The sequence below is a fragment of the Arachis duranensis genome, chromosome 1, assembly GCF_000817695.3.
Source record: "Arachis duranensis cultivar V14167 chromosome 1, aradu.V14167.gnm2.J7QH, whole genome shotgun sequence".
In the NCBI taxonomy this organism is placed as follows: domain Eukaryota; kingdom Viridiplantae; phylum Streptophyta; class Magnoliopsida; order Fabales; family Fabaceae; genus Arachis; species Arachis duranensis.
In genome coordinates this window covers 8860593-8887990 of record NC_029772.3, presented here as the reverse complement: position 1 = coordinate 8887990, position 27398 = coordinate 8860593, and the positions used below count along the sequence as shown (strand labels likewise).

Here is a 27398-nt window from a genome sequence, read left to right as displayed (position 1 = left end):
CATTATTTATTATGAATTTTGTTCCTTCAGGAAACAAAATTATAGCTCTTCCGGAGCCTTCTATCACATTGCCTAAACCAATAATAGTATTAACATATTCTTCTTTTGGCACAAGATGGGTAAAATATATATCACTTTTGAGAATGGTATACGAACTTATTGACACATTAATATTTCATTATTTATATACATCATATTTGAAACTTAAATATATAAAAAATAAAACTTAACAATAAGTTTTTTCATTATTTATTTACATGAATATTTAACAATTTCACATATTAAACTATTCCATCATTGATCAAATGACCAATATTTCTTTCAGGGTCCTCAAAGAAATCAGATACATCATAATGAGTGGTGGAATTTTCAACAACATCATTTGGAACGAAATTCGTCTCATTTCCTTTGTCGTCTTTTTTCAAAGATGCTTGATAAAGATCGACTAGGTGCCTTGGAGTACGACAGGTACGCAATCAATGGCTCTTTCCACCACAACGGAAACACTTATCCTCTGTTGATTTATTTTGTCTAATATTTCTTTCTTTATCTCACTTCTAGTGAGATCATTTCTTGTGAATATAATTCATTTTCCTTCCATAATTTTTCTTGATACCAAAACTTTGCCATTTACCTCTTCTGGGGTAATGACTTGCCACATTTGCTTCAGAAAAATGGGGCGGCGCCAGTTGGGTGCGTTTCATGATTTCTTAAGAGTAACAAGAAGGCAAGAAATTAGTTCAGAATATTTTTTTAAATCCTTTTTCTCGATACTGCTACTGCAGGAGCACATTCGAGATATGCAAGTGCGTCCATTCATATCGGGTTTGAGGAAGTATCATCGTCTTTTAATGATTGTACCTTTCTTCAAAGTCTTTCCAAAGATCTGCAGGATCTTTTAATGTGAGATATTCATTTTTCAATCTTTCGTCAAGATGACAACGAAAAAAAATCACGTCTTTGGCTTTATCCTTCTGTGATGCATTATTTTCAACTTTAATGGTATCTCCAAGATCCATTGAATCAAGATGGATTTCAGCATCTAGTATCCATGATAAACAGTTGTTTCCAAATATATCAAAAGCATTGAATTCAAGATAAGAGAGTTTTAACATAATAAAAATTTGTTACCTGAGTCTTCCTAAAAATTTGATCAGAGTCTCGTGCTGATAACGTGTTGTGAAATAAATAACTAAGGAAGATATAATAAAAAGTGTAAATAAAAAATTATAATATTAATATTCACCACAATTAATTGTCTCAATATAATAGAAATAATTCATATATATATATATTACTAATATGTGTAGTAAATTATATAAAATAGAAAGAGAAGAATGTGTGGCAGTATAAAACAGAGGAAAATTGTTATTGATTTTTTTTGTTCGTATTATCACAAATTTCTGCTGTATTTATATTTGTCCAAAATTCTTCTTTTCAAATTACATTAATATAAAATCTATCATAAAAAAATAAAGTACCGCTCATAGTTAATATTGCACCGCTTAAAATTAATTTGATTGAAAAAATAGACATTTAAATTTATCATAACACAATTTAGTTTGTCACAAATTAGAGGGCAAGTAGTGACTCGAATTAGAAGATCAAATTTAAATTAATCCAATGACTAAAATTAAATTGATCAAGATCGGACGAACGCCAATAACTTTACAAAACCAAACTTCAAATTTAGTTTACAATAATGAGAATCAATATGTTTATCATCTAATTTTGAATTCACTAAGTTCCACATCGAATCCTAAATTTTCTTTTTCTCACAATTTTGAATCTCCCATTTATGAATTGTAATTTAAAAAAAATTATCTCTATATTCATAAAAAACACACTAATAATTCAAAACAATGCATAATGTTGTAAAATAAAAGATATATAAAATAAAGATGTATAAATAGAAGACTCTAGTATTAAAATATATATATATAGAAAGGAGTATAAAAAGTAAAGAGAGAGAGAGAGAGAATTGCATAAATATATATATAAAGTTAGAAATGAGTATAAAAAGTAAAGAGAGAGAGAATAGCATTTGCTTTTATTATTGCTATGTGTATAAAGGGAGAGAGAATAATATTCAATTGTTGTTGTTGTGTAAGATTGACGGAGGCTTAACCTCCTTTTATAGATACATAAGGTCAAATATTTAAAGCTCCATTTATTATCATTTTGCCTTGAGAGCTTCATTTCTCATAGGGAAAATGAGCATCCGTGTCCTTTTGGACTTATCACAACACTCCCCCTTGGATGACTATTTTAGGATTATGCCTCATTAAAACCTTACTAAAGAAAACCCATTGGGAAAAACTTTAGTGAAGGAAAAAGAGTACAAAATTCTTTAGTGATGGGGACTGCCTCATTAAAACCTTGTCAAGAAAAACCCAATGGGAAAAAAACTTGATCAAGGAAAAAAGAGTACAGTCTCCCCCTCTTGCTGACATCATTTAATGTCTCGAAATCGGCGCATCCCAATCTCATGTACCAATCTTTCAAAGGAGGATTTTGGGAGTGACTTTGTAAATAAATCTGCCAGATTGTCACTTGAACGGATCTGTTGGACATCAATTGTCCCTTGATTTTGAAGATCATGAGTAAAGAAGAATTTTGGAGAAATATGCTTTGTTCTATCAATTTTGATGTATCCACCCTTAAGTTGAGCAATGCATGCTGTATTATCTTCAAACAGGACAGTTGGAGCTATCTTATGATCAATCAGTCCACATGATGACAGAATATATTTAATCAGACTCCTCAGCCAAAAACACTCGCGAATAGCTTCATGAATTGCCAAGATTTCAGCATGATTAGAGGAGGTTGCTGCTATGGTCTGTTTCGTGGAATTCCATGATATAGCTGTACCACCATATGTGAACAGGTATCCTGTTTGAGATCTCCCTTTATGTGGATCAGACAAGTATCTGGCATCTGCATAGCCAACTAGATTTGACTTGGATCCATAGGGATAAAACAATCCCATATCAACCGTTCCATGAAGATATCGAAAAATTTGTTTGATTCCATTCCAATGTCTTCTGGTTCGAGAGGAACTATACCTTGCTAGTAAATTCACCGCGAATAATATGTCAGATCGCGTATTATTAGCAAGATACATTAGCGCTCCAATGGCACTAAGATATGGTACTTCAGGACCAAGGATATCTTCATTTTCTTCTTTAGGACGGAATTGATCCTTTTTCACATCCAAAGATCTTACGATCATTTGGGTACTTAATGGATGTGACTTATCCATATAAAATCTCTTCAAGATCTTCTCTGTGTATGTTGTTTGATGAATAAAGATCCCATTTTTTATATGCTCGATCTGCAGGCCAAGGCAAAATTTAGTTCTTCCAAGATCTTTCATCTCAAACTCTTCTTTTAGAGTTTTTATAATTGTTGGAATCTCTTCAGGAGTCCCAATGATATTTAAATCATCAACGTACATAGCAATTATAATGAACCCAGATATAGTTTTCTTTACGAAAACACATGGGCAGATATCATCATTCTTAAATCCATTTTTGGCCAGATACTCAGTAAGACGATTATACCACATTCGTCCAGATTGCTTTAGACCATATAAAGATCTTTGCGATTTGACTGAGTATAACCCTTGTGAATATTCATTGGATGATTTAGATATCTCAGTCCTTCAGGAACTTTCATATAGATATCCCGATCTAATGAGCCGTATAATAGGCTATTACCACATCCATTAAATGCATATGCAGTTTATGATATGCAGATAAACTGACCAAATAACGCAATGTTATCGCATCCACTATAGGGGAATACGTTTCTTCGTAATCTATACCAGGCCTTTGTGAAAAAAACCTTGTGCTACAAGTTGAGCTTTGTAGCGCACAACTTCATTTTTCTCATTTCGTTTTCTCACAAATACCCATTGGTATCCAACAGGTTTTACATCTTTTGGTGTACGGACTATAGGTTCAAAGACTTCACGTTTTGCAAGTGAGTCTAACTCAACCTTCATGGTTTCTTTTCATTTTGGCCAATCATTCCTTAGTCGACATTCTTCGACTGATCTTGGCTCAAGATCCTTATTTTCATGCATGATATTCAATGCCACATTATAGCAAATATTTCATTGACAATTGTCTTATTTCGGTCCCATTTCTCTCCTGTAAAGACATAATTTATCGAGATCTCATCATTTTCACAATTTTCAAGTACCTGAATGTCTTCTGGCGTTAACATTATATCAGAATTTTAGACAACTGCAGGTGTCTCTACTATGTCTTTTTCAACAGGAATATTATTTACCTCTTTTCTCTTTCGAGAATTTTTGTCTTTGGAACCGACAGGCTTGCCACGCTTCTGGCGTGAATTTGCTTCAGTGACTACTTGTCCTACTGGGACATCAATTCGAATTGGAGCATTTTTCGCTGGTATATAAGATTTGGTTATCCTCTTTGTATCGGAAAATGCATTAGGCAATTCATTTGCTATTCTTTGCAAATGTATAATCTTTTGAACTTCTAGTTCACATTGCCCTGGTCGAGGATCTAAATGCATCAACGATGACACATTCCAATTAAGTTCCTTTTCAGGAAGCTTCTTCTCTCCCCCTAATGTTGGAAATTTTGATTCATCAAAAAGACAATCCGCAAACTGGGCTTTAAATACATCTCCAGTTTGTATCTCAAGATACCTCACTATAGAGGGAGAATCATATCCAACATATATTTCCAATTTTCTTTGGGGTCCCATTTTGGTGCGATTAGGTGGTGCAATGGGAACATATATCGCACACCCAAATATTTTTAAATGGGAAACATTTGGCTGCTGGCCAGAAGTTAATTGCATAGGAGAGAATTTATGGTAACTCGTTGGCCTCAAACGAATAAGTGCTGCGGCATGTGAAACAGAATGCCCCCAAATCGAAGTTGGGAGATTTGTTCTCATAAGTAAGGGTCTAGCAATTAATTGGAGGTTTTTAATAAGTGATTCTGCTAACCCATTTTGTGTGTGAACATGAGCTACTGGATGTTCAACACTTATACCATTAGCCATACAATAAGTATCAAAAGCTTGGGAAGTAAATTCACCAGCATTATCAAGACGAATTGCTTTGATTGGATTTTCTGGAAATTGTTCTTTTAATCGAATAATTTGAGCCAATAATCTCGCAAACGCCAGGTTGCGAGAAGATAATAAGCACACATGTGACCATCTCAAAGATACGTCTATTATGACCATAAAATATCTAAAAGATCCACATGGTGGTTGAATAGGTCTACATATATCACCTTGAATCCTTTCTAGGAATTCAGGGGACTCAAATCCAATCTTTACTGGTGATGGCCTTAAAATTAACTTTCCCTAAGAACATGCAGCACAACAAAATTCGCTATTTTTAAGAATCTTCTGGTTCTTTAGTGAATGTCCATGAGAGTTTTCAATAATTCTCCTCATCATGGTTGTTCCCGGATGACCCAATCGGTCGTGCCAAGTTATGAACTCATTTGAGCTAGTAAACTTCTGGTTTACAATGGCATGTGATTCAATTGCACTAATCTTGGTATAATACAACCCAGATAAAAGTGAGGGTAATTTTTCTAATATAACTTTCTTATTTGAATCATGAGTTGTGATACATAAATACTCATGATTTCCCTCATTCATTGTCTCAACATGATATCCATTTCGGTGAATATCTTTGAAACTCAACAAGTTCCTCAGAGACTTGGTAGATAATAGTGCATTATTTATTATAAATTTTGTTCCTCCAGGAAACAAAATTATAGCTCTTCCGGAGCCTTCTATCACATTGCCTGAGCCAATAATATTATTATCATATTCCTCTTCTGGCACAAGATAGGTAAAATATATATCACTTTTGAGAATAGTGTGCGAACTTGCACTATCCGCAAGGCATACATCTTTATTACATATCCTTGCCATTCTCTTTAAAAACAAATAATAATAAAATGAGTAGTATGCACAGTTAAATTGAATACTTGATCAGAATTATTTTTCTAAAAAACACTGTACATAAAATAATGTCATATACTAAAATTTTATTTTAAAATTTGACACATTTAATAATTTCAAAATTCATAAACATTAATATTTCATTATTTATGTACATCACATTTGAAACTTAAATACATAGAAAATAAAACTTAACAATAAGTTCTTTACATTATTTATTTACTTAGATACTTCACAATCCCATATATTAAACTATTCCATCGTTGATCAAATGACCAATATTTCCTTCAAGATCCTCAAAGAAATCAGATAATCATAATGAGTGGTGGAGTTCTCAGCATCATTTGAAACAAAATTTGTTTCCTTTCCTTTGTTGTCCTTTTTCAAAGATGCCTGGTAAAGATCGACTAATTGCCTTGGGGTACGACAGGTACGTGGCCAATGGCCCTTTTCACCACAACGGAAACACTTATCCTCTGTTGATTTATTCTGCCCGATATTCCTTTCTTTATCCCACTTCTGGTGAGATCCTCTCTTTTGAACATAATTCTTTTTTCTTCCATAATTTTTCTTATTATTAAAACCTTGCCATTTACCTCTTCTGGGGTAATTTGTCACATTTACTTCAGGAAATGGGGCAGCGCCAGCTTGGCGCGCTTCATGATTTTTCAATAACAACTCATTGTTGCGTTCAGTAACAAGAAGGCAAGAAATTAACTCAGAATATTTTTTAAACCCTTTCTCTCGATACTGCTGCTGCAAGAGCACATTCGAGGCATGGAAGGTTGAGAAAGTTTTCTCCAACATATCATGATCAGTTATTTTTTTTCCACACAATTTCATTCGTGAGGTGATTCGAAACATTGCAGAATTATATTCATTTACAGATTTAAAATCTTGTAAACGCAAATGCGTCTATTCATATCGGGCTTGAGGAAGTATTACCGTTTTCTGATGATTATACATTTCTTCAAGGTCTTTCCAAAGATCTACAGGATCTTTTAATGTAAGATATTCATTTTTTAATCCTTCGTCAAGATGACGACGAAGAAAAATCATGGCTTTAGCTTTATCCTTCTGGGATGCCAGCCTTAATGGTATCTCCAAGATCCATTGAATCAAGATGGATTTTAACATCTAGTATCCATGATAAATAATTGTTTCCAGATATATCAAGAGCATTGAATTCAAGACGAGAGAGTTTCGACATAATGAAAAATTGTTACCTGAGTCTTCTTAAAAATTTGATTAGAGTCTTGTGCTGATAACGTGTTGTAAAATAAAAGATATATAAAATAAAGATGTATAAATAGAAGACTCTAGTATTAAAATAATTAGCTCAATAATATATATATATATAATAATAATAATAATATTATTATATGTTGTAATGTATATATATATACAAAGATAGAAAGGAGCATAAAAAGTAAATAGAGAAAAAATAGCATTTGTTTTTATTATTGCTATATTTATAAAGGAAGAGAGAATAATATTCAATTGTTGTTAAAATTAACGGAGGCTTAACCTCCTTTCATAAATACATAAGGTCAAATATTTAAAGCTCCATTTATTATTATTTTGCCTTAGAGAGCTTCATTTTTCATACATCCACGTCCTTTTAAACTTCTCACAACACATAACACTTAATAGAAATCTATTACCAAAAAATTAGCCGCAACGATCCCCAAACTAAATTTTTCTTGCGGGAAAAAAGTACTGTAAATATAAATAAAAATTATTAACTGTGGAAGTTTTATAAGAAACAAAGAGACACAGTCCATATTTTCAGTGGAATAGACAAAAATATAGAAAATGATAATGATGATGAATTGACGACAAAAACAGTGCCAAACAAACCCTTTCGGTGTGTCACTTTCATCTTCGTTCGCACGCCAAGAAGCACTTCAGTGTTTTCTCTGTAGCATAGCATCTCAACCAATCTCTCCTTTCTTCTCAATTTCAGATCTCAATTCTCTCTCCCTCTCTTCAGCTCAGCACAGAAAATGGCGGTTACCGCGGTTCACCAACTAGCACAATGCATCACTTGCCACGCTTGGAGCGCCGATCGATCCAGTAACTCTCTCTGTCTATCTCTATGCTCTGTTTCTCTTTTCTCTCTTTTTTTTTGTTCACGATCGGAATTAACGCGATTTAGAGCTTCTGTGTGTGTTTTTTTCGTGTTCAACGAAAATTTATTCCACGGAAAATATAAGGTAGTTTGTTAATTTGTTTCTAGGTCTTGGATTGGCGGAGTTTTATAGTTTTGTAAATGGATTCTGACTCGATCTGATATTTGATTTTGTTCTTCGTTTCCGCTGTAATCCAATGAAGTATCATCGTGTTTGGTGGCGGAGATGATAATATCTCATGTTTCAGCTATCAAATCGTTTTGTTTTTGTAGCGATTAGATCCTTAAAGCTTGGGAAAAAATGTTTAAAGAGTTAGTGATTATTCGTGGAGAATGATTGTTAAGTAGCTTTTTTTTTTCATGTTGACATCACATTTCTGTTTGAACAAGATTATGTTTGCCGGCTTATTTGAATTTTGAACAACTTAGTGTGCTTTCTAATTTTAGAGAATAGTGTTTTATATATATATATAATGGAAATGAGTCGAACTATTGTAGAAGGAATCTAGGATGTATAGAATTGAGCCCCATAGGTTTTAAAAAATGGTACTAAAACTGGAAGCTCTAGACCTAGGGCAATGCGTGGGTAAATAATGGATACATGTAGTGTGCGGAGTGAAATATGTTGCTTTGATATATGAAGATATTTGGAGGAGGAGGAAAAATAAGAAAGTTCAAGTTTCCTTCATGTTGTTTAGATGTTTGAGATCATCCTAATCTGTGTTACTTGGAGTTTTGGATAACAACATGGTAGCCCTTAAGTTTTTTTTACTGTCATTATTGTAGACACTCATGGCTAGATTATGTTTTGGAAAAATATTTTTCCCAACATAACCATGGCAAATGCACTTTACCTTCCCCTCCACTAAAATCAACAGTATTTTCTGTTATCAAACACCAGTTTTGTGGCAACACAAGGCTAATACAGAAAGGCCTTTATGATAGCCCATCCCTTACCCTTCCCTGCCATTGCTTCCAGTCATACATATCTTGGTCATAATTTGCTGCTTCATGAATTCTTAATATATAATAATATATTAATATACTTTTGTAGTGGTTGCATTATGTCCAAACAACAGTGAAGTTCACATCTATAGATTGGTTGAAGACAAATGGGAAAAGGTGCATGTTCTCCAAAAGGTACCCTGCTAATATTCTTTCTCTGCTTAATTGAAATGATTTTGGTACTGATTTTATACTCTCCTTCTGTATGTCAGCATAGTTAGGTGAGACCTAGTTGGCTAGGGACTTTATAAATAGTTTCTGAGGAACTTGTTGCTTTTTTTTACAGCATGACCAGATAATATCTGGGATAGACTGGGGCGCGAGATCAAATAAAATAGTTACTGCCTCCCATGATCGGAATTCGTGAGTGTCTCTCGGACATAATAGTTGTCAATTTCCTGTTTTCACTTGCATTGCAACGAATTAAATGCAAACCCTTTGTTCTCTGTAGATATGTCTGGAACCTTGAGAGATCAGAATGGGTGCCCACACTTGTTATCCTTAGGCTAAACCGGGCTGCTCTCTGTGTTCAGTGGAGTCCGAAAGGTATGAAGGATGCTGCCATGTCCTAGTAACTCTCTCAAGTCATGAACTTTACTGAGAGGAAAGAATTATTCAGAAAGTTTTAATTTATGCCTAGAATTAATCATGTTTGTGGTGGCTAAGTCATCTGAAATCTAAATCAAATATAGGTGTTGTTGCTTTTTGCATTTTGTGTAGGACTCAGATCTCTCTATTTCATTGCCTACATTCTGAACAGGTTGACTAGTTGTTTGCACTTATTAGATTTGTTGCAAGATTTTACAATGACTAATTTGTTGCCATAAACTAACGATAGTTAAATCCTGGTCATGTTTTTTCTGGTCCTATTTTATTTTAAGAGCCAAGACTATGGCGTGATGTTAATGTCAGAGGTTTGGTCCTCTACGAGGTCATTTTCCCCTTCTTTAACAAGTGATCACTCCTCCTATATAACATTTCTTCTTGTCTTCCAGAATTATTCCATAGTTTTTGTTTTTCTGGTTCATTTGTTTTTAATGTATGTATAAGTTCTGTGCTAGCAGAAAACAAGTTCGCAGTGGGAAGTGGAGCCAAAACTGTTTGTATATGCTACTATGAGCAGGAAAACAACTGGTTTGTCCTTGCTTCTTTCATGTTTTATTTTTCCATGCTTATTTCATCCTGGCAATGTAATGATTATGTTTTTCCATTTTTTCTTTTGGGCATACTTATGACTTTTCCTATCTTATATAAGTGCAACAGCTGCTAGAAGTAGAATCTGACATTGAAAATAGCTTTTCTGCAAATTCTAAACTTGTATGTTTTACGAGGTTAAAAGAATATCAAAATGCTGCATGCTGTTTTCTGTTTTCTGCAAATTCTAAACATGTCTACCTTATTTAATTATTAGATGCTGCATGCTGTTTTCTGTTCTTATTCTTTATTTTGTTGATTTGTTTCCTCTCTTTTTTCTGCAGGTGGGTCAGCAAACTAATCAGGAAAAGACATGATTCTTCAGTGACAAGTGTCTCTTGGCATCCTGATAATGTTAGTCTAACTTTCTTATTCATATGTGTTGAGACTTTCTTGTAATTTTACAATAAATAGAAGCTAGAACGCTTCCTTGTAGGCTTGATAAGCTTGTGGATGCACTTCCTTGCCATTCTGGAAATTCTTTCTAGTGATTAATAAATTATGTTAATGGCTAATAGACAAGAAAACTACTTGTTACTCACAGATTATTATTATTAATCCTCAATATTTCAAACATATAAACTTAATTTATTCTGTATTTAGTTTTTAAAATTTTATTTAATTTATTGTTTCATCCAAATAGAGGATGATATAAACCATATTATTCAGTCGGGTTGGTCAAAATGAAGTACTTTGAACTTTATATGTGACAAAAGAGTAACTTGAAAACTCAAGGGTAAAATTATTAGACTATCATTAGCCTAGTTATGTTATATGCAACACTGTTAGCACGTTAGTTTAACAATCCAATGTTAGATCATTGTTTACTGTCTCGTTTAGAAACCTGTTTAAGCCGCATCTTATTTTATTTTATTTTATATTTTGCTGCAGATTCTGGTTGCATCAACATCCACAGATGGAAAATGCCGAATATTTTCCACCTTTATAAAAGGTGTAGATGCAAGGTATGATAACAGAAACTCTGATTATGGTTAACATTCCTATATTTTTTTTTCATGCTTATGTTATACTACTCATGTTTACATGATGAATTGGCACAGGGATCCAAAAAAAGAGTCAAGGTTTGGAGAGGTATTCAATATTTAACTCTTATTCCTCATGTGAATTGTTGATAAGCCTCCTCCCCAAAGTCAAGATATCTGTCCTTTCTTTTATTGTTGATGAGGTTCTCAGATTTAGTGCCAACTATGGTATTGACATATTAGGTTCATTGCTTAGGTATTATTATGATGTAGATAGTTGATGATCCTTATTCGCACAAATAGGAAGCTGAATATAGCACTTGTGAACTTAGTGAATAGCTGTGACATTAAATTATTTTAATTTCGTATGCATGCTGCAGTACATGAATTTCTTGTGAAGTTCATGATAGTTCATATCCTGTGGATATCCTATTGAGTACTTCTGAGCATTTTGATTTGATCAAATGATTGAATTCTTCTGAAGTTATAAGATCAATTGAGTTTTGGTTTCCTACATATTTTTCTTGTTAATACAATTTTTCTTCCATTGTATAAGTCATAAAAAGAACAAGAAAATAGGTGAAGGAAATGGACAGATATGTTGCATTAGTGTGGCCTCCGCTTATACTATATATCTTGTGTAACAGTTAATTGTTCAGCTTGATTTGTCATCATCTTGGACGTTTGGAGTCAAGTGGTCACCAAGTGGAAATACTTTAGCTTACGTGGGTGAGAAGATTCTACTCTCTGGCTTGATATACTGGCTAACCAGAACTGTTGTTGCCAGTTTTTATCTTTTAGTTTTGGTTTTTGTTTTTCCAAAGTTAAGGTTGTTCATTTCGAGTTTCACTTAGGTTTAGTCATTTTCTTCATGCTTTAACAAAGAAGATTGAGAAGCATATACTTGTGTTGTCAAGTTTTCATGGTGCACAAATTTGATTAGTTTATCTTGCCTTATCTGAATTTTCTCAAAAATAATTATTGGGGCCAAACTTCTATCAAAGCCATGCAATTTTATTCATATATCTCTGTTATAATCTTTTGTGACCTTACTGTATTTGTTGCTATTTTGCAGGCCATAATTCTGTGATATATTTTGTTGATGATGTCGGTCCTTCTCCTTTGGCTCAAAATGTTGTGTTCCGTGATTTGCCTCTCCGTGATGTGGGTCAGCATCCATTCTTTCTAAAGCATTTTCAATTTTTCAAGATTTTCACCAATAATTTGCTGATATTTTCTTGAACTGGTGGATCCTTGTATGATATGTTTTCAGGTGTTATTTGTTTCTGAGAAAATGGTGATAGGCGTAGGATATGATTGCATCCCAATGGTCTTTGCTGCAGATGAAAGAGGAATTTGGTATGTGAATGCTCAAATACGGGTTTATAAGATTAGTGTCCAATTTGATTAGGCCAAGTCATTGAGGCTATGTCAACTTGTGTGAAATCTTACTAGAATTAGACATTAGTGGGGTTTTTCGTATATCAATCATGCTGTGAGTGGGAGATGTTGCTGTGTGTTGATTCGTCTTTTTTTATTTTCTATTTTTTTAACTTATATTTTGGTTATTAACTTATTATCACTTTTCTATAGGAGTTTTATCAGGTATCTTGGAGAACGGAAAGCAGTATCATCTGGATCAAGATATGGCTCACAGGTAACTAAGTTTCTTAAAAAGGATTGTCCAATATAGTCGTGAGAAACTGACATATTTTGTTTTTTATTATTGACTGAATCCCTTGGGTATCATACCGCCTTTTTGGAGCCATATATGAATGCTAAATCAAGTTTTAGATAGATTGGTGTATGGCATTTCTTTGTTGCTATTTTATTTTTTTGTATGCATGTCATTGTCCTTTTTATGTTGTTAACACGAGGTTTGTCTCTCCCTTTTATCTATTTCTGTCTGCTTAATCAGTTTTCTGAAGCATTTGGGAAGTTTTATGGCCAAGCCAAGCTTGGAGTGAGCAATGATGCCGTCGAAACTTCAAGAACACGTGGAGTTGTACACGAAAACTGTATAAAGTATACATCTCCTTCGCGACCTTCTCTTACTTTCGTTTGGTTGGTTATACAATATTATTTTCTTCACGAGACTCTTGTTAAAATTTTATGTTGTGGACTTGCTGCTACTCGTTAACCATAATACAATTTAACTAACAGTTAGATTCACGCATCTCATGTATTTATAAACTGTATTAAGTTCGTTGATTAACTGTCGGCTTTCTGGGCTTGTAGTTCTATCATCCCTCTTAGCAGGCAAGGGACACAGATAAGGCGATTCAGCACATCAGGTTTGTGCAATGTGGATGGTCTTCTGAATTTCTTTTCTTCACTCCTTTTATAATTCCATTTGCCAGTTTTGATTCAGCTACATTAGCTAAAGCCCTAAAGCTTGTTCCTCAAAACTGCAGGATTGGATGGAAAAATAGTCATGTGGGATTTGGAAACTGAGCAAGATCTTTTGGAACTTTTAGTATAATTAGTAACTTGTCCAGATTTGGTGCCAAAATATATTAGGTAATTGTCGCGTGCAGCATTATTATATACATACAATGTAGAATTGTAATTTTATTTCAATAAAAGAATATATAGCATTATCATAGCTAATATACGCATGTAGATCTTTGTGAGTGAACTCTGCCAAGACCTTAGATAACAAGAAAGATGAAGGGTTGGGAAAAGGAAGAATGTTATGTGTATTATTTTGTGTATTTTTTTGTATTAAAAATTATTGATAAGAAATGAATAAAATTTTAAAATTATATCATGAAAAGAAGATTACGAAAAATGTATATAAAAGTGATTAAGAAAAGCTTAAACATTTCTATAAATATGATGACAAGATAAAAGACTTTTATTGGTATAAATTTTGTGTGTGATACTCAACTTTGTTAATGATGAATGTGGAGATATTCCTTGATAACTCATAAGTGACTTACAATATATATTTTTCAGTTTTGTTCACTAAAATACCATATCGGAATTAATATATTTTTCTAACAACATACATTATTACATTTAAAGTGAAAATTAGAAAACTGCTATTTCTTTTATAAATGTTCATCGTCTATTTATTTCTCTTAAAATAAAGTTATCATTGACATAAAAAAAAATAGTTATTATTTATTTTCTATTAAGATAACTTCGGACTCGTGTACTCGCGCATAAGGTAAGAGTAATTTTCAAATTCCAGCTACAACATGGGTTCATTTGTGATCTAAATGTAGAAAATAATTATGTGAATTTATAGACATAACATTCTGAATTATAATCAATCAGTGATAATTGTAGTTCAGTTCGAATGTTAATACACGTGTTTTACAAAGTGTAAGAATAATGCAGATAAAAGGTAAAATAAGAAGAAGAAATCAATATTGAAACTTGATCAGTATTGTAATAATAAAAGAGAATTAAGGAATGGATACATATATAGTGAGCAACATTAAGCAGCGCACCGGTTAGCACTACATCAATTGTGTATGTGACTATGAATTAATAAGGTCAATTAGCTAAGTATTTTTTTTTCCAAAGTCAATTAGCTAAGTATAAAAGATAGATAACCCTAAGATACACACAGCTGAAAAATAGGAAATTAAAATAATTAAGAATAGGAAATGAGGCAGGGTAGGCTAAAATTAAAGACCCAACCTCAAATCCAGAGTGAGTGTTGAAGAAGAGCAATGGTAGTAGTGTTGATCAATAGGAGCAGGCAAATTGAGGTCAACAGGGAGTAGTGTTGACGTTGACCCATCAGTCTCATCAATCTCAGCTTTCTCCCAATGACACCTCTTGTGTCCACCAAGAGCCTGGCCACTGGGGAACACCCTGAGGCATATGCTACACTGGTGGCTGGCGATGCCGTCGCCGTCGCCGTGGTCAGCATCCGCGAGGAGGTTAATGTTTAGTAGATGATCCTCGGTGGTGGTCCGAGTAATGGCAAAGCATCCCTTGACGTTCTTGTGACTTGCTCTGTGCCCTCCCAGTGCTTGATGAGATCCAAACACTCTCTTGCAACTGGAGCACTCAAATTCTTTGTAATGATAAGAATCTCCACATTCCACTATCTTCACTTCATTAGGCTCATCATTTTTAACCGTCTCCCTCCCACTGTTCGCTAGCAGCAGGAGACACGTGGCAACCTCGTGATCCTCCAGGGTGACGCCGCTCGTGTCTTCGTGTACTAGTGGTGGTGGGATGAGGTTCCGAGGAGGATTTATGCCTCGCCACGGCCGCTCAGGGTGGCACCGCATGTGGCCATAGAGAGCCTTCCATGACCAGAATTTCTTGCCGCACTGAGTGCATGGACGCGTGATCTTTGGCGCCTCCTCCGAGTCTCGCTTCTTGTTACCTTCCACTCCTTCTTCTTCCATTATGCTTATCAGTTTAGCGCTCTTCTTTCTAGGTTTACGGCACCGAGTAAGAGATGATGATGATGATGAAGACGACGAAGGTGCAAACTCAACACCGACACTTCCAACCGCAACCATCAAGCATGAATGATTTGAGTCCAGAGAACCTGAATCGGCTGCGAAGGAGGAGTAGTTGTTAATGTCGTTCATTGCCTGGGATTCGCAAATAGCAGTTGTTGCAGTTATATTGCCTTTGTTATTGTGGGTATGTATATATATATGCAGTAGCAGGAAAGCACCACCTTTGAATTTTCAAGTATCGACAATGCAAAAGGCATGTGTTGAATACAAACCCACTCGTCCCTGGCGGTTACTGGCAGTTACTATACCTCTCTCACACTTTGAATTGGCAGTTTCTTCCTAGTTTCATTATTTCGTCTCCTTTTTTCGATGCACGTGTGTAAAATATTTTAGTACAATTACATTTGTCTTTTTGACATAATCATTCATATTATTAATGTAAAAAAATAATTACTTTTATATTATGTAATTAGATGTACCTGTAAAATTATTTTAATAATACATTAAAATTAGATTCTTGATTTTAGAAAAAAAATACCACTATAAGTTTTTTATTATTTCAAAAGAAATTTAGATAAAATTGATAATTGATCATGAGATGTTATTTTAACGGTAATGTTATAATCAGAATTTAGTTACAATATAAAATAATTTAATATAAAAATTTAATCATGTATTGCAATATTATCATTTTTAAAAGTAACGAATATTCAAATTTATTGTTTAAAAATTTATCTAAAGACATGAATTTCATTTAGATAACTATTATATATATATCATCAAAACAAAACTCATGTAATGATTATACCATTTGAAAGGTGAAAACTTATATTTGAAATTGATATTTAAGAATTATTAGTTGAATTTATAAATTTGGCTAAATCATCATCTAAATATTTTTAATTATTAATTTTATATAAAAATAATTGTATGTGAATTTTCAACTTTTTTTTAATTATAATCAATCACTCAATTATATATAATTTCTGGCTTTAATTATTATATATTGATTGTCTAAGAGTTTTAAGCTACTATAATTAAATCATTTGTATAGCCATGTTATGATCATTGTTAAAGATTTAGGGGTTGCATATGGTGAGGAGTTAGATAGAATAATTGAATTTTTTTGGATGCCTTTTTTGATGGAAAGCTATAATTTGGTGACACTGATGGCGGCAGCAACAACAACATTGTAGCAATTTGATACTCAGTACAATGGTGAAATAGCAATTAAGATTCTTCATCAGAAATTCTCTGTCTTCTTTGAAAAGACACCGGCAGTGCTTACAGGGACGGAGCCAGGTAATAAGAAAGGAAAGCAATAATCACCTTAATTTTATTTTTTTTACGTATAAATTATATGTAAATTTTAATTTAGTCTATTTTTAAAATTTTATTTTAATCTTAATTTATTGTATAAATATTTTTGGTCATTCTTTAATATTTTATCTAGCTCCGCTTATGAGTATTTATATATGTCCAAGTGTTCCTTCTTGGCGAGCTTTTAGTTTTATGGCTCCATCATGCACAAGTGCACTTGGATTTAGCTGAATTGTCTCACCTCTTCCTTTTTTTAATTATTATTATTATTATTATTATTATTATTATTATTATTATTAATTGGATAGGGCAAATGTAGTCATCAAGTGGATCAAAGCAGGGAATTGTGAATCCACCATGACGTTAAATAAGACCATATATGATATATCTATATTTTTTAAAAATCCCTTACCTCTATAGTTTTTATAAATTTTTAAATATTTTTATTTAATAAATATAAAATAAATATATTAAAATTTTAAATTTTTTATATTTTTAATAACAATTTTTTTATTTTATAACCTTCCTCGCATGTGCTTTAAGAGTATGATAAACTCTTAATTATTTATAGAATAAAGGTCTACGTCCAAGTTATAATCCTAACAAAGTTCAATCAAGTATTTTAAATCCACGCGCGCACGTTTCACTATCGTCGCTTCTACATTCAAGTCATAACCCTAACGAAATCTAACCAAATATTTTAAATTCATGCGTGTATATTTTACTGTCTTCGCTTTTTCTTTATTATCTTTTTTGTTATCATCATCACCAACAACACCAATATTTTGCTAACATTTTTATTAGTTCTGATTTCCTCTAGTGCCATCATTAAATAATTTTGGTTTATTTCTTAATTTATTTGAGGTTCATTTGGATCCAAAAATGAATTCGATGTGTTTTTTGTTGACGATTGGGTCTTTTTTATTGCTTGTTTAAATCCGAACAAATTTCGATTCATTTGTGAATTAATTGAAATTCACTTGATGCTACTGATAAGTATTGACCAAATTTTTTATTCTTTAGGTAATTTTGGTTCATTTCTTAGTTTAATTGAGGTTCATTTGGATCCATAGATGAATTCGATGTCTTTTTGTTGATGATTGTGTTTTTTTTACTGCTTATTTAAATTTGAACTAATTTCGATTCATTTGTGTATTAATTGAGGTCACTAGATGCTGCTGATAAGTATTGATCAAATTTTTTATTATTTAAGTAATTTCGGTTTATTTTTTAATTTAATTGAGGTTTATTTGGATCTAAAAATGAATTCGATATTTTTTTTGTAGATGATTGAGTCTTTTTGACAACTTGTTCAAATTTAAACTAATTGAGATTCACTTTATATCTTTTTTTAATTCTATTGAGGTTCACTTTATGCTGATAAGTATTGACCAAATTTTTAGCAAAAAATAATGAAATTATTTATTATCACTTTATTCAATTACATTATATTTCATTTCATTCCATTCAATTTATCTTAAAAGTCATTCCAATCTTTAGGATAAATTGTTCATTGACAACACACTTAAACTGCAAATGAATCAAAATATTATTATAATAACACCATTGTATAATAACAAATGAACAGAAAATTATACGTTCTATAAATTCAGAAATTCCTATAATTTTGGTGCATTTTTGAGTTAATTGTATCGTAATCATTATGTAAATCCGGTGCATTTGGTCTCATTGTCATGCACAATTCAAAACTTTTTTTCCTCCTCCTCATCTTCTGATTCTTCTTTTTTTTGTTATCTTTTTTTTTCATCTTTTTTTTATTTTTTTTTAATTTTTCTTGATTTACTCTCTTGAAAAGAATAAAATCAAGAAAAAATATATCAAAAAAAAAATAATAACTGTAATAACCTAAAAAAAGAGAAGAAGAAAAAATAAAAACAGAACGCAACAGCAAATGCATGTGTCCAGTTATGTATAATAAAAATAATTTTTATTAAATTTAAATAAATTTAATTAGATTTAATTGTCAAAAATGCTTATATGTATAGAAACTCTTATTTATATATTCGTATTATAGTTGTAATTTTTTCACAACACTTGAAGGGTCCTAGAGAATCAAATGAAACCATGGGGGTTCAAAAGTCAAAACCATGTCATTTTGGTGAGAAATGAGAATCATGCACTACCATCAGCTATTCAACAATAAACCAGAATTCAAAACTTTTAACAGCAAGTGATAAACTGCGAAGTGGAGTTTAATAAGTATTAATAATAACAAGATTCTTAAAATTTCCTCCATTATTATTATAACCCCAAAAATTGGAACAGATATAGTAACATGCGGCATGACAAAAATGATCCATATGCCATGGCACACTCTTCTACGTAACTCTCAATCCAATCATCATCTTCTTCATATTTTTATTCTTCCTTCCACACTCTTCTCTTCTCACCCAAGCCTCTCTCTCTCTCTCTCTCTCTCTCTCTCATCATTTTTTTGCTTGCACTTCACAAAATTCGATAATAATGTCTGCCACCACCTTCACCTCCGAATCATCGCATGTCCACGTGGCACGTGACCGTTTGGCCACTCTCACCGCTCACCTCCTTCCTTCCTCTGACTCTACCGCCTCGGAGGACCACCTCCAGCCACTCCAGCTGTCTGCTCCGGCGACGGCGACGGTGACGAGCCTGAAGGGGACACTGACGGTGGTGGACGAGAGGACTGGTAAGAAGTACTATATTCAGGTGTCTCCCGAAGGCGCCGTCAAAGCCACCGACTTCAAGAAGGTACCATTATCCCTGCAATCAAAACTCCGATTTTGAACAAGTGTTAGTAACTATGGCTAATTCTCCCGCCAAAACTGAGAACGAAGGAGGAAGTGGAAGTTGTTTTTGTAATATTAATTAAATTATTTATTTATTTAATTGCAGATATCGATTGGAAAGAATGACAAGGGATTGAAACTTTATGACCCTGGCTATTTGAACACTGCACCTGTTAGATCAACTATTTCTTATATTGATGGTGATGAAGGAATCCTTAGATATAGAGGCTATCCTATTGAGGAATTGGCACAGAAAAGCACATACATGGAAGTAGCCTACCTCATAAGTAAGTTTGAGATCCAGCCAACTGTGTAGAGTAATTTGAGATGTGTAACTGATTTTTATCCGGTTATGGAGTTTTCCTAAGTTGCAATATATCCGTATAGTATTATTCACTGTATTATGCATACTCTTGATGTATATGGTATTCAGTATTATGCTTGTATACGATACTATTCATGAAAACTTTTTTCGTCAAATTTATTTCTTTCATAAGGTTGATTCATGTGTCTGTAGTGTATGGAAATTTGCCTTCTGAAAATCAGTTATTGGATTGGGAGTTCGCTGTATCTCAGCATTCAGCTGTACCGCAGGGAGTTTTGGTGAGCCTTCTGGTTTTTCTATTAATGCAAGATTCTAGATTTTAGATTTGTAAACAACTGATTCCGCTTTTGTTTTTGTAGGATATCATACATTCAATGCCACATGATGCTCATCCTATGGGTGTGCTTGTTAATGCCATGAGTGCTCTATCTGTTCATCATCCTGATGCTAATCCTGCACTCAGAGTAAGTAACACAAAACAAAAACAGTTTCCCATTTTTCAACTTTTCAACATCTTTTCATCTAGCTCTGATAATTTCTTTTAAAACCCTTTATCATACTTCAATGCAGGGTCTTGATGTTTACAACTCAAAGCAAGTCAGAGATAAACAAATAGCTCGGATTATCGGAAAGGTTTGGTTTCTCCATTCTCTCTATTTTTTTTTTTCAGTATCTGCAGTTTGTAGCTTTTACTTATGTGTGCTGAATTAGTCATTGATTTATTCTGAATGCTACCTGCCCTTGCTAAGTTTGTTTCCTCTGAAGTTCTTGTGTAGCATTCATGTAATTCTATACTTATTATTTGGAATTTATCTTATTACCTCTTTGGCAATATCATTTTCCCTTTCTCAATGCAGATAACAACAATTGCTGCAGCAATTTATCTCAGAATGGCGGGACGGCCACCTGTGCTTCCATCGAATCAACTTTCTTACACAGAGAACTTCCTATACATGCTTGATTCTCTGTATGTCTAACTGTTGTTTCTGTCAGATGATTTGGAACTGCATTATTTTCGGTTTATTTTCCTTTGTGATCTCATTATTTAAAAAGGATTGTCATTTATTCTTGATGATAGAATGGTAGTAACATACTAGCTGATTTTTGTTATGCTGAAGCTATATCAGCATCGGGTATGACTGAAATAAAATGTTCAATGTGTTTAACTTCAGAGGCAACCGCTCATATAAACCAAATCCCCGGCTAAGTCGTGCACTGGATATTATTTTCATCCTGCATGCTGAACATGAAATGAATTGTTCCACATCCGCTGTTCGGCATCTTGCATCAAGGTAGACATATTCCTACTTCAGCTGATACTCCTGCTATTACACCATATCGAATGAGCTTTCACACTGGATAGAACTTTTTCTGAATAGTGATCTTTCCGCAAAAGAAATCATGCTGTTCTATATTGCTTAATGGTTACCTTATTTGCAGTGGTGTTGATGTATACACTGCTGTTGCTGGTGCTGTTGGAGCTCTATATGGACCTCTTCATGGTGGAGCTAATGAGGTAATATAACTGATTGATGAGATTTCATGATCATTTTTATTTAGCATGTTTCTTATTTGGGAAAAAAAATGAGGTTGTCATGTATGAATTGACATTTGATGCAGGCTGTTCTTAAAATGCTGAGTGAAATTGGAACTGTTGACAAAATTCCAGAGTTCATTGAGGGTGTTAAAGCAAAGTGTGTATTATTATTAGTATTATTTTAAAGATCTTCTTTTTCTTGTATAACTTTTGTGCCTTCTACTTTGTGTTTTGGATGCTATTCCTCCAGGAAGCGAAAGCTTAGTGGTTTCGGACATCGTGTTTACAAAAACTATGATCCCAGAGCAAAGGTCCTAAAGAGACTAGCAGAGGAAGTGTTTTCCATTGTTGGGCGGGATCCTCTTATTGAGGTGTTCATCTTTTAATCTCTTACTCCATCTATTTGCCGTCTATTTTATTATTCTTTGAGCAGGAGATGGTTTGATCAGGGGATATTAATACAATATCAAATTCTACATTTCGAAGATTTTGCTGCAAACTATTCTAGCTGTTTGTATCTGTATCTGAATGTTATTCAAATTTAAAGCACTTCAAAAGGTTTCAATCTAAAATCAAAACTTATTAATACAATATACAATTTTTTGATTGTGCAGGTTGCAGTTGCCTTGGAGAAGGTTGCACTATCTGATGAATTTTTCATCAGAAGAAAGCTATATCCAAACGTTGACTTCTACTCTGGACTAATTTATAGGTATAGTTATTATTACACCAGGTTTTTCTTTCTAGGGAGCATAAGATAAGGTTATCCCTCCTAATATATGTTACTAGGCTTTAGCTAATGCCTTTATGTGATCAGGGCCATGGGGTTTCCACCTGAGTACTTCACTATTTTATTTGCTATCCCTCGAATGGCTGGTTACTTGGCGCATTGGCGAGAGTCTTTGGATGATCCTGATACGAAGATTATGAGGCCTCAACAGGTTGTTTACTTTCTTCAACTCATTTCTCCAGTTATGGTTTTCTACATTGAGATATTTAAAATATAGCAGAACCATGGTTGAGGGTAAGAATCAAATTGGCCTAGTTGTTAGTATCCCATTAGTATATGAATTAGTTTCTTCTACGTTTTCTATCATCTCTGATTACCAGAACTAACAGTGATATCTGTTGTGGATGATTTTGGATTGCCACTAGTGTTATCCTAATGTCACCTTAATCTATTTCATGACCAGGTTTATGTTGGGGAATGGTTGAGGCATTATGCACCAATCAAAGAAAGAACAGAATCAAGTAACACCGACAAGCTTGGCCAGTTGACCGTATCGAATGCCTCAAAGCGGCGGCTCGCTGGAACCGGGATATAGGTAATATATATAGTTTTGCTAATGACATTGCCAATATATGATTTTCACTCCCTTTGTTCCAATATATGTCTGTTAAGTTCTAAGAAAGTATGTTTTATTGTTTTCTGTACAGTTATATTTAAAACAGAGGGAGTAATTCTTAAAGGTTCCAAAGTCTTTTATGGCTTATATTGCCTAAGTTTTACTATGGCTAAAGCAGAATGAGGCAAGAGACCTCAGGAGGATGTATCTTCATAAATAATGCGGCCAGTTTTGTATTCTATTCTAGTAGCAGAATAATGATAGCAGGATTTGCAGTTCCAGAGGGATCAATCAATATATGCCAAGTAACATGTGTGGATGGAATGAAATCAAACTAGTTAATATTCTTGGTTTTGTGATCATTTTATTTTACATTATTGGTGATATAAAGAAGTTCCATTGGATTTTATTTTATTTACTTTTTTCATTTATTATATCCTACTAGATTTGCCATTTTTTCTTAATTAGTGCCGTTATAGAATTTGTCTAAGACACTTAAGTAATAAATAAATAATAGTAAAAAGATAAATCCTTTAATTTTTTTAATGCATTTCACAAATGCTTAAGACGCTTGTTAGTATTTTGTTTTCATTTTATCATTTAATTTCAACTCCACTTAGATATATTTTAGGAAACAAAATAATTTGGACACAAGACAAGTACCTCAAGTAGTTCCCTATATCTATTCTATAGATGTATATATATAGAGAGATATTTATGCGTGTCATATGACAAATGTGATGACTGATGAGGCCGATTCAATGACTTTAGGCAACAGAAACATGTTTACATTAAAAAAAAAAGTCGAGTTTAGGGATTACATGCTGATTAAGATATGTTTAAGCATCAGGTAAGTCACAAAAACATTTATATTTTCTTGAGGGTGTCCAAGTCTTCAACACTTACAAGAGTGCAACAGCAATAACATGGTTGTTGGATAGTTGATGAAATGAAATGAAATGGTATAACCTAGTTATTCAAAAAGTCAATACTAAACCCTTATACCAGATATTCCTGACAGGACAATATTGGTAACATTTCAAATAACTTTCTTAAACATTTTCACTTTCATTCAATGTGCTTAAGCACATAACTTTTCTCTCATACACATCAAGGAACTCACCTGCCTAAGGCAGAGTCACTGCATGCCATGCCTTCAGCATGAAAGGGAAGGATCGCATATATGATGAGTTCATGTAACATCCATTGTGTCCTTCCTTCCGTTTCTTTTTATCAGTCACTTTCACTTTTTGGTACAATAATGTATCTGGATACAAAAAGTGTACATCATTGAATAAATGTATAGGATACAAATTGGTTACACAAACTTTCTGCCCATGATATTCTTATGCATCTCCCTTCATAAGTAAATATTTTTTTCCATTTGTTTTGCAGCTAGATCATATTCGGTATGAAGATGCTAATTTCATTTATGTAAGAAACAGATTACATCAACTACCATGCATGCCTCGATGCAACTTATGCAATAAATACAACAAAGAAAAGTAAGCCATTTTTCTTAGCGTTAAGATAGCTGAAACTAACATTACAGTTTAAAAGCAAATAATGATCCATAGCATTGCTATCTCTCACATAATTTGCTCCTAAAACATCCTTCTGATGGATTTGGGATCTTTTGATGTTGAACCAATTCCAGAAGTACTTCCAGTCCTTGTAATGCTTGTTGAACTGCAGAACAACAAGCAATGGAAGATTGTTTAGAAAAATAAAAGGAGAACAAAAAAGGAAGTGAGGATTAAGATAATTATTTTGGAAGCAATAACTAAACTGTTAGCTCCCGTAAAAGTATTACAAACACTACAAATTAGGTAGATGTATAGCCAAAAAACAAAGAAAAATTCTTAGAAAAAGTTTCTAACCAAAAAGTTGCTGTCATATATACCTACTAGTCCTCTGGAAAGTATTCTTCTTCATCACTGCAAGATTTTTCATCTCATGACTGTAAAAGAAGAAAAGACAAAGGGGTCTATATTTATAAGATAAAATTATACAACAAAACAACCATAATTATATTACTAATTTATTTTTCCCAACTAATGATCATTGATATGATCAAAAGAAATTATTATAAACCTTAAGGCCCCTGCTTCCATCCAGCATTATAAGTTACCTCTTTAGAAATTCTATTTTTGACTTCTTCATTATGTTGCTCTTCAAATTTGACACATTGTAACCAGGTCCATCTACAACAGATCCTCAAAGATGAAACAACATTTAAAAGTGCAACCTGATGAAACATAAATAAAATATAAAGCACAATAGTAGAGTGAACTAGTTACCTCCCCAGAATCTTTTTTTACTCGAAGGTGGAGTTTTAGTGCACAGCTGTACTTGCCTACTCTGTTTTTCTACAGAATTCCAATACATTGTTCATCAAGCTAACAGTTAACATGTATGTTTATCAAGTTATATTAGCATTTTGTTTGGATAAAACAAACATGTATGTTAAAAGGTTGAGAAAGATTCAAATCAGGTAGACAAAAGGATATTCACGTTCAGCAAAGCAGGAAAGGCAAGGAAAATTAAAACAAGTAGCCAATAATGCACACACTAGGAACATACTTGCATCTTCTTTCTTGTACAGATTCCTGATTCGATTAGATACTTCCTTCTCAGCCTCGGCTATTTCTTTCTGTTTTGCCTGCAGAGAGTTAACGTAGTGAGCGCAGCTAACAATTTTTATTGAATACACCCTATTCATCTAAAATATAACCGAGTTGAACCAAAAAGAATTATGATAAAGAAATCAAAGAATGACCAAGTAAAAAATTCACCTCGTACAACTGCTTCCATTTAAATGACACTTTCTTTTCTCTCATCCTCCTCATTACTTCCTTGGCGCAATTTAACCCGTACTGCTTTTCAAAGAATCCTTTCCATAACTTATCAGTCACCGGACTCAAATCAGCTCCCTGCATAGCATATTGGGCAAATTAGACAAACCATTTCACCTGGTGATAGCTCCATACATAGTTGACAAAAACGAGAACCTTAACTTACTTCGCTTGCCTTCTCCACATGAATCAACTGATCAACCGTGCAGTGTGGCAAAATTCGCTCGAGCAGGTGTAGATCGACACAACCAACGTTTCCAAGGTATCTTATATTATCTATTATTTTCTGAACACATAGATCAACCAGGGATGGAAGTTTCCGCGCAGGTAATTGAACTTCGCCTCTTCTCATCATAATGACACTGATAACCAAGAAAACAATAAGACTATAAGCATTCAAACTAATCATGAAAACTAATAGAAACTAAGCTCTCATGTTCTCTTCCTCATGTAACATCCTTCTTGTTAATGAAAATTTACTTCTATTAGAAAAATATTGTAGATTCATATATACATGCATAGAATTGAATTCTCTCAATTGAAAAACTCACTTGATGACGTCAAAGATAAATTTTCAAGACAGCCAAAGCATACATGCATACATAATTGAAACAAAGATGAGAACTGAATACGGTTCCATTAAGAGATTCACATTTACTATTAATTCATATCATTAATAAACAGATGATCCGTGGAATTATTCATACTTCCACAATTTTGGCTAATAAATCAGCGGGAAAAAATAAAAAGAGAGAGAATTGTTATTTCCTTCTCGATTTTTTTTTTTTTTGAATACAAATTTCGAAAGAACATTAATTAACAAGGATGGATCACAGATAAAGTAGATCATCAAAAACAGGATTCCAATTCATGAAAGATACAACGAGATTTGGCTAAATGCTTACATAATCGATTGAATCTAGACACGATCCGAACGAAGGTGGATCAACGAATAAGATACGGGAACCTCGTCGCCAAATCGAAGGACGAACGAGGAGGGAGAGAAAGAGAGGAATCGAAACGCGCAGAGAGGAGGATTCCAGGGAGCGTGAACTTCACGCGGTGTTTTGGGTGAGCTGAGGATGCTAACGTGCGCCGTTGGTGAGTCTTAACTCCTAACTCAAACGCACAAAAGGCACAGTTTATATTATAGTCTTTTAGATGAACTTTATTGGGATAAGGTTGGGTTGGGTTTGGTTTGTTGGATGCTCGCGATATGAATAAGATTTCATTCAACTGTTGCATTAATTTTTTGAAAAGTACAGGGTACCAACATATTATTTGCCAACTTCTACCAACTCTTATTTATATTTGTGTTTCATGGAAGTGTGTTCGTAGATGTGTCTAATAATTAATATATTTTAAATACATATATAAAGAGACACATCCATAAAATATATCTATAAAGACACTTCTATTAAACTCAGTTATAAAAAAGACATTTTTATTAGACACATGCACAAACACACTCCCATGAAACACAATTATAAATAAGAGTTGGCAGAAGTTGGCAGAT

General features: G+C 33.3%; 4 protein-coding genes across 4 annotated transcripts; 2 read left to right on the top strand and 2 right to left on the bottom strand.

Annotated features, from left to right (window-relative positions):
• Nucleotides 1-7779: 7779 nt before the first annotated feature.
• On the top strand, nt 7780-14045 carry LOC127741478 (actin-related protein 2/3 complex subunit 1A). The gene is made up of 15 exons (XM_052254022.1): nt 7780-8043; nt 9153-9238; nt 9390-9466; nt 9555-9649; nt 10168-10237; nt 10582-10651; nt 11189-11262; nt 11359-11389; nt 11928-12009; nt 12356-12444; nt 12554-12639; nt 12874-12937; nt 13199-13305; nt 13519-13574; nt 13695-14045. The coding sequence occupies exons 1-15, from the start codon at nt 7974-7976 to the stop codon at nt 13760-13762; spliced, it is 1125 nt and encodes a 374-aa protein (XP_052109982.1). The 5' UTR covers nt 7780-7973; the 3' UTR covers nt 13763-14045.
• An 873-nt stretch (nt 14046-14918) lies between these two features.
• On the bottom strand, nt 14919-15842 carry LOC127747483 (zinc finger protein ZAT3-like). Its single transcript, XM_052261432.1, has one exon. It carries the CDS (start codon nt 15840-15842, stop codon nt 14919-14921), a length of 924 nt encoding a protein of 307 aa, XP_052117392.1.
• A 3454-nt stretch (nt 15843-19296) lies between these two features.
• Nucleotides 19297-23436, top strand: LOC107477593 (citrate synthase, glyoxysomal). The gene is made up of 14 exons (XM_016097645.3): nt 19297-19781; nt 19926-20106; nt 20337-20422; nt 20504-20608; nt 20715-20777; nt 21002-21111; nt 21317-21436; nt 21585-21660; nt 21765-21838; nt 21932-22052; nt 22296-22393; nt 22499-22622; nt 22875-23006; nt 23119-23436. The coding sequence occupies exons 1-13, from the start codon at nt 19518-19520 to the stop codon at nt 23004-23006; spliced, it is 1554 nt and encodes a 517-aa protein (XP_015953131.1). The 5' UTR covers nt 19297-19517; the 3' UTR covers nt 23119-23436.
• Nucleotides 23437-24075: 639 nt separating this feature from the next.
• Nucleotides 24076-27047, bottom strand: LOC107477603 (uncharacterized). The gene is given in 9 exon segments (XM_016097656.3): nt 24076-24657; nt 24659-24716; nt 24931-24987; nt 25159-25231; nt 25328-25396; nt 25611-25689; nt 25823-25960; nt 26049-26244; nt 26788-27047. Coding segments are annotated over 8 exon segments (711 nt in total). The 5' UTR covers nt 26238-26244; nt 26788-27047; the 3' UTR covers nt 24076-24609.
• Nucleotides 27048-27398: the final 351 nt, after the last annotated feature.